The 14,028-nt window shown below is 41.7% G+C and overlaps 1 protein-coding gene across 1 annotated transcript; it reads left to right on the top strand.

Moving 5' to 3' along the window:
• Window positions 1-1,143: 1,143 nt before the first annotated feature.
• On the top strand, window positions 1,144-8,997 carry cnih4 (cornichon family member 4). Its single transcript, XM_078253601.1, has 5 exons — window positions 1,144-1,240; window positions 1,889-1,957; window positions 3,837-3,949; window positions 6,403-6,543; window positions 6,688-8,997. Exons 1-5 carry the CDS (start codon window positions 1,172-1,174, stop codon window positions 6,713-6,715), a joined length of 420 nt encoding a protein of 139 aa, XP_078109727.1. The 5' UTR covers window positions 1,144-1,171; the 3' UTR covers window positions 6,716-8,997.
• Window positions 8,998-14,028: the final 5,031 nt, after the last annotated feature.

Raw genomic sequence — 14,028 nt, forward strand, 5'->3', positions numbered from 1 at the left:
TTTGTAGGTATTTCCCCAAACTTCCACACAATATAACATATATGATATAATAAGTGTGCAGTACAGAGTATGAATGTATTTTTGTTCAAGATGTTTCTAGTTTTGCTCAATATACCAATGACCTCCTGGCCATCTTCATGCACAGATATTTAATGTGTGGCTTCCAGCAGAGTTTATGGTCAAGAACAACACCCAGAAATTTATTTTCATAGACTCTTTCAATTGTTTCATTATCAATTACTATTTTGACATCTGTGTTTATAGTGCGATTTCCGAATATCATGAATTTAGTTTTGTTCAAGTTTAAAGATAACTTATTTGAATCAAACCAGAGTTTTAATTTATTCATTTCATTAGTGACCATTTCCAGCATCTGCTGCAAGTTATCCCCACAACCAAAAATATTTGTGTCGTTTGCAAAAATAGTAAATTTTAGTACATATGATGATTTACAAATGTCATTTCAGTAAAGGATAAACAGTTTTGGGCCTAAAACTGACCCCTGTGGAACGCCATAGGAAATATTAAGACTCACTGACCGGTGATTACCCATTTGAACAAACTGACTCCTGTTTTCAATATAGTTTTTTATCCAGTTAAAGGCCACACCTCTTATGCCATACCTTTCCAATTTTTTTAACAGGATTTTGTGATCAACAGTATCAAAAGCTTTTTTCAGATCTATGAAATTCCCCACTGCATAGTTTTTATTTTCAATACAATTTGTTAATCTTTCAACTAACTCAACAAGTACCATAGACGTTGATCTACCAGATCTGAATCCATACTGACTGTCCATTAGTAAATTGTTTTTATCGATGAAATTATCTAGCCTTTTGACAAATATTTTTCAAGTATTTTTGAGAATTGAGAAAGCAGAGATATTGGTCTATAGTTATTGAAAAACCCAGGAGCTGCCACTTCAATAACAAGCATGACATTCACGAACATAATTTTCAGCAATCAGCATCTTACTGATATATTGGTAATTACTCAAGCTAATTCAACTTAATTCAGTATCAGAACAGTCACTTAACTTTGTTTTGAGTCTGTCCAGTTCCTAGGGTTCACTCGCTCCACTCCAGTCCGCTAAGTGGCAGTAATGCAATAAAATAACTGTATCGACAACTGACCGGAAATGAAAACAACTCACAGACGGAAGAAAAAAAAAATGGAAGCGGCAGTGTTCATTCTGTCACTTGTGGATTGCTGTGCACTGATTTTCCTCTCGGTCTACTTTGTATCCTTTTCGGCTCTGTGATTTATGGCCGGTGTTGAGCTTCATTCAAAGCGGCTAACGTTAGCTGGCAGAAAGCTCCTTATGAATTCCTTTCTTCATGTCAGTACAATAACGCTAACGTTAACTAGCTAGCTAACCGGTTAGCCGCGCTAACGTTAACTAGCTAGCTAACCGGTTAGCCGCCTTTTTACAAGAGTCAGACGGGCTAGCGTGAACTAAGTTAAGATTAACCAGTTTTAACAGCAGAGTGGCTAGATAGATGACAAGTTGTGGTTAAGCTGACAAGAACATTAAATTAAAACCCAAAGTTACACGGAAAGCTTTAAATCAACAGAGCAATTGTATACATCGACCTATAGCCTGTAATGTAATTTTACACAAGTGTCACTGTCAGTTGGATATGGTCAATGCTTAAGGGTTGCTAGAAATATGTTTAGAGTCCATGTCTGAAGTACAGTAAACATTAGTGTTTTTCCTAAACCTATCACTAATCACAACATCTTGTAGGTTGTCTGTCATGCGTCTATTTTGTCCAATTGAATGGAGCTGATAGAAGCAGGGAATGAGGACGCTGACATAAAAATACATTTTCTTTATTCAGCACTTACAGATTCTTACAAGTTTGTAGCACCTTTACTTGAAGCTCAGATTATCACCCTGTCTGATCTAGAATGTGACTACATCAATGCTAGAGCCTGCTGCTCCAAGCTAAACAAAGTAAGTCATGTTATCCTGGATTATTACTGTCGCAGATTTGTACACCTTTTTATTTGTGATGCCTTTTTTGTAGTGCCTTGTTACATGTTTTAATGTTAAATTTATTATATGATGAATGAGGGTTTATAGCAAGCGCCAAAGGAAAATCATGAGTGCCAAAACATCTGCTTTTCAGCAGCCAGCCTCCCTCTCATCCACAGCTGCTATATTTTACACATGTGGCTGGCGCTGATAAACCAGCTAAAAGCTGCATGGTTTCGACTGTACCTGAATGCTCCGCTATAAAGCTAGCGCAAATGGCATCTCCGTTTGAGCGGATTTATGGTTCTGCGGAGAAAACATTACACTTCATAACGTTTTGTATTTATAACACAATTGTACTATTAAATGAGCTACAACAGTAATAGCAGTTTATGTAAGTCACTCCTAAATTTAGGAGCAAAACGTGAAAGAAAGTTACCGTCAATCCCTGTTCATATTATTTACACAAGGGGATTTATGTGTAGTATGCCCAGGTCCAGGATGTGATTTTAACCTGCCAGCAGAAATTAGTGTTTTTCTTGACATAAATAAAGACGTTTTCGCCATAAATTTGTGCCTAAAAATGAATCAGAATGCAGGAAATGAAGTCTTTGGCGCTCAAAACTCCCTGGGGAAGGACCCCCAGGTCCCCATATGTGTCCCCCAAAAGGCCCATTCTGAGCCAGGAAAAACCTTGTGAATGCTATTATATTGCTAAAGCGGATTTTCACGTCTGTTTTTATAGATACTACAAAGAGATGTTATTAGTTCAAGGTTTTTTTTATTTGTCATGTCTACAATTACAGATTAGTTGGCAATGAAAGTGTTAGGCCGTGTGTGTGTGTGTGTGTGTGTGTGTGTGTGTGTGTGTGTGTGGGTTAGGTTTAGGCAACCTGCAACAATGCTCATCATAACATTGCAAAGTAAATTAAGTAATTTGTGTAGACAGTATTGCAATTTTTATTGCAACCAGGTTATTCTCATTGAGATATACAATCTCTTTTTCAAGAGAGACCTGGCCAAGATAGCAGAACAAGTTAGCTACACATAAAAACATTTTACAATCACAAAACAAACACAAAAGAGGCAAAGACAACTCAAGTGCATTTCAATTAAATAAAAGTGCCGTTAGTTAAAACATTTGCACGTGTGGATGGACTCATGTTCTATGGTTTCAACATAACCTTTAAAATCATTTAAGGAAATTAGACACTGTAGTTTGAGTGTTTTCTGTAGGTCATTCCAAGTAGAAGGTGCAGCAAACATGAAAGCCTTTTTAAACAACTCAATGAACACATCTGAATGTAAAAGGAATGCAGTCGATGTATATTTACCTAATGAGAATACACTGTTGTAACATAGTAAGTAAAGGTCTATAAAGTTAAGGTTTAAAGGTAAAGTGACGTGTGATAAGCTCAGAGTTCAAAAGTCTTATAGCCTGCGGGATAAAGCTGTCCCTGAGCATGCCTGTAAGCAAATCGAAGCAGGTCCAGTGAGTCAGGGAGGGAGGAGGTGATGGAAGATTATGAATAACTGCAACTCAAAGCACTTCATGATGGTGGAGGTGAGTGCTACTAAGCGGTAGTTATTCAGGCAAGGGCTTTGGTCATTTTGGGGACAGGGACTAGGGCTGGGCACTGTTTACATTTCTGTACTGACGCCGGTATTTGAAATTCGGTGCCGGTACCCAACGGTACCTTTTTTTTTGTTACTTTACCTCTGTAATAACAAAAAATGATTTTAGTTGTAAAAATCCTTTATTTACATTTTACACACAAAATATAACCCCTCCCCCTCCCCTCCCAAACCCGTCCCTTCAACCTATTAATGACATTATTATGATATTTTGTGTTTCCAGTGGGTTATTCCAGAGATGGTTGGCCAGTGTCTCTCCACTATGCTGATGTTGGTCTCCATGCACTGGTTCATTTTCCTCCTCAACCTGCCTGTAGCAGCCTGGAACATTTATAGGTATGCTCATACTGTTGCTATTTCCTGCATTGTTTGTGAGAGCACATGCTCTTCTGCAGTGTTCCGGTTTTTCACTAGGTGGGGTCCTCCCCCAAGACATTTTGACTAGACTATGCATTTTCACAAAATATTCATTAAATCAGACACACGTGGTGTTTTTCACATTCCACTCAAAAAAGTGATACTAATTTGCTCACTGATGAAGTAACACCTCTTTTGTCGGGCAGGTGCGTAGGATATGATCAAAAGTAGCAGATCAAAAGCTTAGAGAAGAGTTCTGCACGCTGACCATTACGCAAGCAATAATTTATTTAGAAAAATACAACGTTTCAGTCTTCATCAGGTAAATTCACACATTCACCTCAACCATAGCCTTCAATAGTTTGGTTGACTAACCAGGACCAGTCAGTTCCGGCTCTTGAATGACGTCATTCATTCACAAAGTGGCACTCCCATCACGGACTGTGAGCAGGAACATTTTTACATTTAAAAACAATGGATAATCAGCTCATGATCAATGCATTGTCATTAGCCCAATATTTTTCTACACTTAATCAGAGAGGACACAGTCCATTCAAAAGTGGATCATTACATTGGTTAAATGACATTGTAGCAGTCCATATGCACCTGTGCAATGAACAGTTCCTGAGGATACACTAATAAGGAAAAAACAAGGAAAAACTCACTGATGACGTAAATGCGATGTCCTGAAGTAATCCTTCACCTTTTGGTGAGTGATCGCACTATAAAAAAAATAAAAATAAAAAAATAATCCCAAAATAACATTATACAAGGCTTGTAAGAAAGGGATTTGAACTGTGATTTGCTCATCCTACCAAAGTCAGGGTGAAGCCACTAACCAGATGTAGGGGTGGGTATTGTTCCGATTCTTTTAATTTCAGAACAGGATTAGAATCGATTTATATTTAAATGTAATTAAATGTTTCTAGAGCAGCAACAGTAAAGTTTACAACAGCCAAGTCACATATACACTTATTAATATCTCACTGGAATCTGGGATCTAAAATGTTAATAAAATAAATAATATAGACATTACTGAATGAAGTTTAGAGAGAATGAAGAACACAGACATCAGTATCAGTTCTTCTTCCCGTCCTCCCTGTACTGCTGGTGTGATCCACTTCCTGCTGGTGTGATCCACTTCCTGCTGGTAACATACCTTGTAGAGAGAGAAGGGGCTGGTTTGGGTTGGGTCGGGTATCGTCTGGGTTTTTTCCGATACCGGTGCTAATACTTAAACTGATACTTAAAAAAGAAAAAAGTGAAAAATGACAAAACAAACCGATGGGAAAAGGGTATTTTACAACAACTTTGAATGCACCACGAGGCTTAAGCTACCAGTTGCAGTGAACGCACCATCTGTGTTGTTTTACCGGCAACAGCAGACTGTTAACGTCCCGCTGTTGGAATCCTCTACAGTGAAATACAGTCACACTTTACACCGTTTAACGTTAGCTGTCAGCATTTTAACCATTGCGTTTAATCCAGCTACTAGCTAACGGTAGGCTAACGTTACCTGCTGTCAACTAGGGCGGCACAATATATGTTTTTTTTTTATTGTCATCGCAATATCAACTGGCGCAATATACAAATGGCAAAAGGCTGCGACATATCGCACAAGACACTCAGTGATGTTTTGTGTTAGCTGAAAGAAAAAAAGCAGTAGAAAACTGCACTTTAAAATGTAACTCATTCTTGTTTTAGTGGTTCCAGTTTATATTCAATTCAATGTTCAATTTGTTCCATAGAAGAATGAAATGATTTCCTTTCATCTGTTTTAAATTCAACAAGTCATTTGTTGTATTTTAGAAGAACACTGTAACCAGCAGAAAGGCATAAGTAAGAAACACTTTAATTACGTGTATTTATCGCAAGTAATATCTTTATCGCGATATTCAGCAACGTCATCGCATCATTCATCACGTGTTTTCCTCATATCATGCAGCCCTAGTGTTAACTAGCGTCACGTGCAGCGATGCTTCTGTTGCCTGTAGCGCCCGCTTCGGAGCATCAGAGAGAAGCGCAGGCATTTCAGTGGCACCAAAATCCACGTTGCTACTCAATCCGGTAGATACTGCTCATTTAGGCAACGGTGCCATATTAGCACCGGGTCATCTCAGCCAGTAGCTTAGTTTACAAGAAAAGATTTGTGGCGAATTAAGATAAACAGTTAGGCTACATAAAGGCAGTTTTTGTTTTCGCTTCTTCATAACAATTTGCTTAACAAGCGCGCTGTGGTTGTATAAAAGTTGACGAGTTGACCTTCACTTCACCTGGTTCACTGTCTCCACCGTGGCCTCTGATCTGCTGTCCACAACCCAATGTCGAATTGCAGGACTGGCTGTTCTACTATGAACGCAGCCTTTCTGACCAGTTTGTGGTGCAGTCAGGCTCTTCGGTTTACTCTCTTCCTGTCCCTGTTGTCCCTGCAGGTATGTTAAGGTTCCGATGGGAAACATGGGCGTGTTTGACCCCACCGAGATCCACAACCGAGGTCAGCTTAAGTCCCACATGAAGGAGGCCATGATTAAACTGGGTTACCACCTGCTCTGCTTCTTCATTTATTTGTATAGGTGAGAGCAACACCATCTACAGAGACACTGACATATAGTGAACTGTTCAAGGCTTTCAGCAATCAGCTTACAGCCCGTATAATAGTTGTGGCTGTACACAGACAGTTCTGTATTAACACATATCTTTCCCACCCTTTTTTCCAGCATGATTCTGGCTCTCATCAACGACTGAAGCCCCCGAGCAAGTTGCCAAATTCTAAACTCCACTGTTTCCCCCCTCACAGCCTGCTCCTGTACTGTATGCATACACTCTTTCATAACAGCAGAGAGAAGAAGCTTACTGTTATTTGTGTTGTTATGATCTAAGAGTTTTGACTTTAAAGTGCTCATATTATGCTCATTTTCAGGTTCGTAATTGTATTTTGAGGTTATATCAGAATAGGTTTACATGGTTTAATTTTCAAAAAACACCATATATTTGTTGTACTGCACATTGCTGCAGCTCCTCTTTTCACCCTGTGTGTTGAGCTCTCTGTTTTAGCTACAGAGTGAAGCATCGCACTTCTGTTCCATCTTTGTTGGGAGCCGTACATGTCAGTAGCTAGGTAAGGACTACTAGCCAGTCAGAAGCAGAGTATGAGGGCGTGCCACTCTAGCAGCTAGCCGAGCATTATAGCGTGTGTTACAAAGTGACGCACGTTTGTCTCTGAAGTAAAGGCTGGACTACAATAGAGCTGTTTGGAGCAGTTTGTGAACAGTGTTTTCTGTTGGAGATGGTAAGTCCCTTTGGGGTGGACTTTGGGCTTTTTACATGCATAACAAAGATATATAACACAATAAAGGAAAGGGGAAAAGCCAAAAAGCATAATATGAGAACTTTAATACAATACTTAGGATAATATTTAACCATTTAACATTCCGTACCATCATGATAAAAGCGCGGTGTTTTATTGTGAAGGGGATAAGTAATAGAGGTTTTTTTTTTTTCAACCTCTATCTGCAACAGTTATTAATTACAACATCATTAGAGTGGCTGTAAGAAATAATAGACTTGTCACAGTAAAGTAAGCATGTAGGCCTCCTAGAGCAGAGAAAAACAGAAATAGCCAGTGAAGAAGTCATATATTACCAAGCACAGTACTGTGTAATAGTCCTCTGTCTATCTGAATATAAAGTGGAGTTATTGAGTGGGTTTTTTCCCACCAAAGCCAAATTGGGAAAAATGTAAAGTGCTTCAAATCTCAAAAAATTGTCTTTTTGTTGTTGTGCCCTCCCCACCCAGTAAGGTGCCCATAGGTGTTCAGTTCACCTGCTGACTGGGAAGGACATACCAAATGATTCACATATTTTTCATCCTCTTTTTGACCAATCTGTATGTGCACATTTACAGTCACCTCTCTGTCTTGTCATATGCTGTTTGGTTAAAGGTGCTCTAAGCGATGTTGGGTGATGTCACTTCTTGTTAATGTTCAAAGTATTGTGAAACAAAACAGAGGCTAGCTCGCCCCTCCCCCTCCCTTCCACAGCACTAACCCCCCAACCCCCACCCCCAAATCCTTCTTGTCAGTTATTGGCTGGAAGACTGTTTGTTATGTTTGGTGGTGCAGGTTGGCACAGTTTGTTTGTGTTGCCGTTTGTGGAGCCTGGGCTGTGACAGCGTGACATCGCTTAGAGCACCTTTAAAGTATCCACGTTTTTACATTGTAGTGTTAAAATCACAGGTTTGTGATAGTATTGAAGTGTGGAATTGTGCACCAGTGATCATCAGATGGTGGATCACTAAGCCTATTCTGAGACTTTTTATGCATACAGGACCTGCCAGACTTCCAGCATCACACTCCATCTCTGATCACTAATCACAGCTCCACACACATGCACACACACACACAAAATATTTGATTAATATACAGTCATATTTGCCTCAACATGTGGGTGTATTCAGTGACGTGCAGTGACGTGGTTCTGCACAGAGTAAAAGACAATCACACTCAACCACACATCAGTCCTCATCTGTTAATGTGTCTGGGCCAAAGTCTTGTGATGTGCTGGAATGATCACAGAGCTCGATGCCGTCTGAATGGTCAAGTGTTTTGCCATAAAAAAGGTTCAATTCGGTCTTGGAAGAAGTGTATGTAATGGCTGTTGTATTATTGGATGAGTGGCAGTTTCAATAAGAACAATTTGATTTGATCTCATGCACTTATGTTGTGTTTACTGAATGACCTTTGCAATAAACGCATACTGTATGTTAAAGTGTGACATTTCCTGTTTTAAAGTTCCCTACATCAACAGGTGTCTCAGCTTTTCACTGGGACGAGAGGTGTGTGCGTGCACTCCTCTTTATTTTGTGTGTATCGACAGAACAATCGTGACTGTTCATCCATACCTGCTACATGTGCAGGTATTCTGGAGTCATTTCTCTCTTCAGTTGGGGTGAGCAGAGTACTGCTGGTGAAAAAAGTTCATGTCTGATTCACACTTTTTTGTTTCATAAATAAAAATGTAGATAAGTTGTTTCTGAATGCTTTTCAATTTATTCTCCCTTGTAGCTAGGTTAAGGTTAAATCCATTTTCTGTCAACTATTCAATCATTTTAGCCGTTTTAGCGCTGTGTTTGTGTCCTCCATAACCAAAGAAACTATCTCACTAGTGGAATACTAACAACTTCACTGTTAGCTTTTTATAATCTAAAACGTAAAAAACTAAAAACACAAACCACAACACATTTTAGGTTAAATAAAATGAATTTTTACAATTTTACTATTATCTGTTGAGGAAAGTAAGGTCTGTGACTACATTTTTATTTCAAGCACGAAGTAAGCCACATTAGCTAATGTATGTTTACATATTCCTATCTAACAAAACGCTAATTTGTGTAACGTTATATGGTCGCCAGGGTCTGAACATGTGTCATTTACGCGTTATTATGTATCCCATGTAACTTCCAGGCAAGTCCCGCCCGCGAAATTACGAATCCCACTATGGCCACGCCAAGGCCCGCCCTACGAAGCAGCTTGATTGGTTCGGGTTAGGAGCTGTGCAAATGGGGTTACCTTGCGTAAGCATGGACGCCTGGCCAATAAATGCTATTGAAGGGCGAGTCTTGGCCTGGCCATAGTGGGATTCATAATATTGCGTCCCGCCCTACGAAGCAGGCCGATTGGTTGGGGTTGGGCATTGACCTTGAATGGTTATGGTTAGGATCTGAACAAATCGGGTTACGTTACTTAGCGTGAGCATGGCCAATATCACGTGAATGCTTTTGAAGGGCGGGTCATGCCTAGAAGTTGCGTGGGTTCCATAATGCGTCATTTACATATTGGCTTTTTTTAAACAAATGTGCTGCGTTTTTCTTTTTATAATTATTTTTTTGTAGTTATGACAAGGATAATTCGACGTCGACACCGTGGCAAAATATGGATCGATGAGACCACCTCATCCTGCTGTGTCAACTATTGTTTCACAGTCTCTCCAGTGACGTTAGGCCTATAGCTTGATGCAGAAGGGAACATGGATTACATTACTGTTCTCTTTGATGGGCAACACATAGCCTACACAATGAGTTATCAATAACATTGGTACTAAATATTTGCGCCAGAGAAATGGTAATGTTACTGTTGTTCATTGTAGGTGTCTATATTCACTCTCAAGGACAATCACTGCCAGAGTAGTTTCCACAGATGATAATTAGGCTACATGCAGAACCAGACCTGTCCGATACTTTCAAATCTTGCTAGCTTTTCAACCTTACCAACCACGTCTTTAACAAGACATCTTTAAAACAATGTTGTTACTCTAATAACACATCTTCAACTTCTGCAATCATGCACAACAAAACATGAAAAATAAATCTCCATTCCAGGCAGGGACAGACTGGGACCAAAAATCAGCCCTGGCATTTTGGCCCAGACCGGCCCACCACATAAGATCACAAATACCAGCCGTCCTTGCGCTCCACTGAATATGTATAGCAACTCCTACTACTTAAAACTACTAACGCTATGTAATGAGTAAGCAAGAATCAGTGAGAGTTGACACATTAAATACTTAAAAATACTTGTTTTGTTTTGTGTTTTAACTTTGTTTCTTGCGATGGTACCCGTATCTCATTCACCAGTGACGAGCTCGTGAACTTCAGGGGAACAACACCATCAGACTTATTTCCCACTTTTCTTCTCCCTTCACTGGAAATTTTGGACATTCTGGTCAAAGGTGCGCTCACCTTTGCTCATGCTGCAAAACGCCGGAGGAGAGGGAAACAGGCCGGTGCGCTTGTGCGTCTCCGCCAGCGAGGATTACGCACACCGTTACCGGGAATATTCCTCTCTAACGTGCGTTCACTGCCCAACAAACTGGAAGAATTACAACTGCTGTTGGTGAGAAACAGGGACGTTTCTTCATCTGCTGTTTTGTGCTTCACGGAGACGTGGCTCTGTGGATTAATACCGGACTCTGCGCTGCAGCTGGCAGGCTTCCAACTCTACAGAGCGGACAGAGACACGGACCTCTCCGGCAAAACTAAAGGTGGAGGAATCTGTTTCTACATCAACAGCGGCTGGTGCAACGACGTGACAGTGATCCAGCAGCATTGTTCTCCTGACCTGGAATATTTCATCATAAACTGTAAGCCTTTTTATTCACCCCGTGATTTTGCGTCATTCATTCTGGTCGGTGTTTACATCTCACCGCAGGCCAACGTGCAGGACGCACAGCGCATGCTCGCCGACCAGATACTGTGTGTGGAGCGGACCAACCCAGACTCCTTAGTAATTGTCCTTGGTGACTTTAATAAAGGGAACCTCACTGATGGACTCCCTAAATATAGACAGCATATTAAATGCCCGACCAGAGAGGAGAACATTCTGGATCACTGTTACACCACAGTCAGGGATGCTTATCACGCCGTCCCCCGTGCTGCACTTGGACATTCTGACCACGTCATGGTTCACCTGATCCCCGCGTACAGGCAGAAACTAAAGCTCTGTAAACCTGTAGTGAGGACATCAAGGAAGTGGACCAGTGAGGCTGTGGAGGATCTCCAGTCGTGTTTGGACTCTACTGACTGGGATGTGTTCAGGACTGCTACCAAAAGTCTGGATGAGTACACAGAGGCTGTGACGTCATACATCAGCTTCTGTGAGGACTGCTGTGTTCCATCAAGCACCAGGGTGAGTTACAACAATGACAAACCCTGGTTCACAGCCAAACTCAGAAGGTTAAGGCTGACTAAGGAAGACGCGTTCAGGAGTGGGGACAAAGACAGATTTAAAGAGTCGTAGTACAAGTTTAGCAAGGCAGTGAAGGAGGCTAAACGACGGTACTCTGATAAGCTCCAACGCCAGTTCTCAGCTAATGACTCTGCGACTGTCTGGAAAGTACTTAGGCAGATCACCACCTATAAGCCTAAAACCCCCCACTCCTTCAATGACCGACACCTAGCCAACGACCTGAACGAGTTCTACTGTCGATTTGAAAGACAAAAGGACAGTCCTGACACCATCCCCCACGACACCTCCCTACAGCTACAGCCACTGTGCTTCACCTCCACCTCCCCCACCTCAGCAGGGTCCTGGGCCCCCCCTCCAATGCCCTCCTTAAAGGTCCCCACCTCCACCTGCACCCCCCCTCCCACCTCAGTGACGACTCTCTCCATCATGAGAGGTCAACGGACTCTTTAGGAGACAGAACCCCAGGAAAGCTGCTGGACCGGATGCTGTCTCCCCATCAAGCTTGAAGCACTGCGCTGATCAGCTGTCTCCAGTGTTCACAGACATTTTTAACACCTCACTGGAGACATGCCACGTGCCAGCCTGTTTCAAGACCTCAACCATTATCACTGTCCCCAAGAAGCCAAGGACCACAGGACTTAATGACTTCAGACCCCTGACCTCTGTGGTTATGAAGTCCTTTGAGCGCCTTGTGCTTTCTCACCTCAAAGCCATCACTGACCCCCTCCTGGACCCCCTGCAGTTTGCCTCCAGAGCCAATAGGTCTGTAGACTGTAGACGATGCAGTCAACCTGGCCCTACACTACATCCTCTGGCACCTGGACTCCGCAGGAACCTACGCCAGGATCCTGTTTGTGGGCTCTGCTCCAGGAGAAACTCTCCCAGCTAGGCGTGCCTGACTCCACCTGCAGGTGGATCACTGACTTCCTGTCTGACAGGAAGCAGCACGTGAAGCTGGGGAAACACGTCTCCGATTCACAGACCATCAGCACCGGATCCCCTCAGGGCTGTGTTCTCTTCTCCCTGTACACCAACAGCTGCACCTCCAGTCACCAGTCTGTCAAGCTTCTGAAGTTTGCGGACGACACCTCCCTCATCGGACTCATCTCTGATGGAGATGAGTCCACCTACAGGTGGGAGGCTGACCACCTGGTGACCTGGTGCAACCAAAACAGTCTAGAGCTCAACGCTCTAAAGACAGTGGAGATGGTTGTGGACTTCAGGAAGAACCCAGCCCCACCTGCCCCCATCACCCTCTGTGACTCCACAATTGACACTGTGGAGTCTTTCCGCTTCCTGGGAACTATCATCTCCCAAGACCTCAAGTGGGAGCTGAACATCAGCTCCCTCGTCAAGAAAGCACAACAGAGGATGTACTTCCTGTGGCAGCTGAAGAAATTAAACCTGCCAAAGACAATGATGGTGCACTTCTACACAGCCATCATTGAGTCCATCCTCACATCCTCCATCACCATCTGGTACGCTGCTGCCACTGCCAAGGACAAGGTCAGACTGCAGCGTGTCATTCGGTCTGCAGAGAAGGTGATTGGCTGCAATCTGCCGCCGCTCCAGGACCTATACGCCACCAGGACTCTGAAGCGTGCTGGAAAGATTGTGGCCGATCCCTCCCACCCCGGCCACAAACTCTTTGAGGCACTCCCCTCTGGCAGGAGGCTGAGGTCCATCAGGACCAAAACCTCACGTCACATGAACAGCTTTTTCCCCTCCACCACTAGCCTTATTAACAAGGCCCGGAAACCACCCTCACTCTCCACCCCTGGCTCTTCATGCCACTGTTCTCTCTCTGCTGTAATGCTCTTTGCTCTTTTTTTTTTTAAATAAAATGTATTTAATTTTTTTATTTCTATCTTTATTTTTAATTTAATTTAATACATACTGTTTACATATACTTATACTTATATTATTTATACCTATACTTATATTGTTTAATATTCCATCTAGAGAATGTGTGACGTGCACCAACAACACCAAAACAAATTCCTTGTGTTAAAAAACGTACATGGCAATAAAACCCTTTCTGATTCTGATTCTGATTATATATATATATATATATATATATATATATATATATATATATATATATATATATATATATATAATTTTTTTTCATATATATATTTTTTTTTATCATTTTACGACTGAAGAGGCCCTGTGCTTTAATTTGAAGAGGGCTATCATGTGTTTTTGTCTGCCAATGCAGATAGAAAATCTACAATTGTCGTTTGCATGATGTGCAATGTTTATCTAGGCTACTTTAAGTCTGGAAGGAAGCTGTGCAGAGACACAACACTTAGTA

Source organism: Sander vitreus, chromosome 6, assembly GCF_031162955.1.
Source record: "Sander vitreus isolate 19-12246 chromosome 6, sanVit1, whole genome shotgun sequence".
NCBI classification, from domain to species: domain Eukaryota; kingdom Metazoa; phylum Chordata; class Actinopteri; order Perciformes; family Percidae; genus Sander; species Sander vitreus.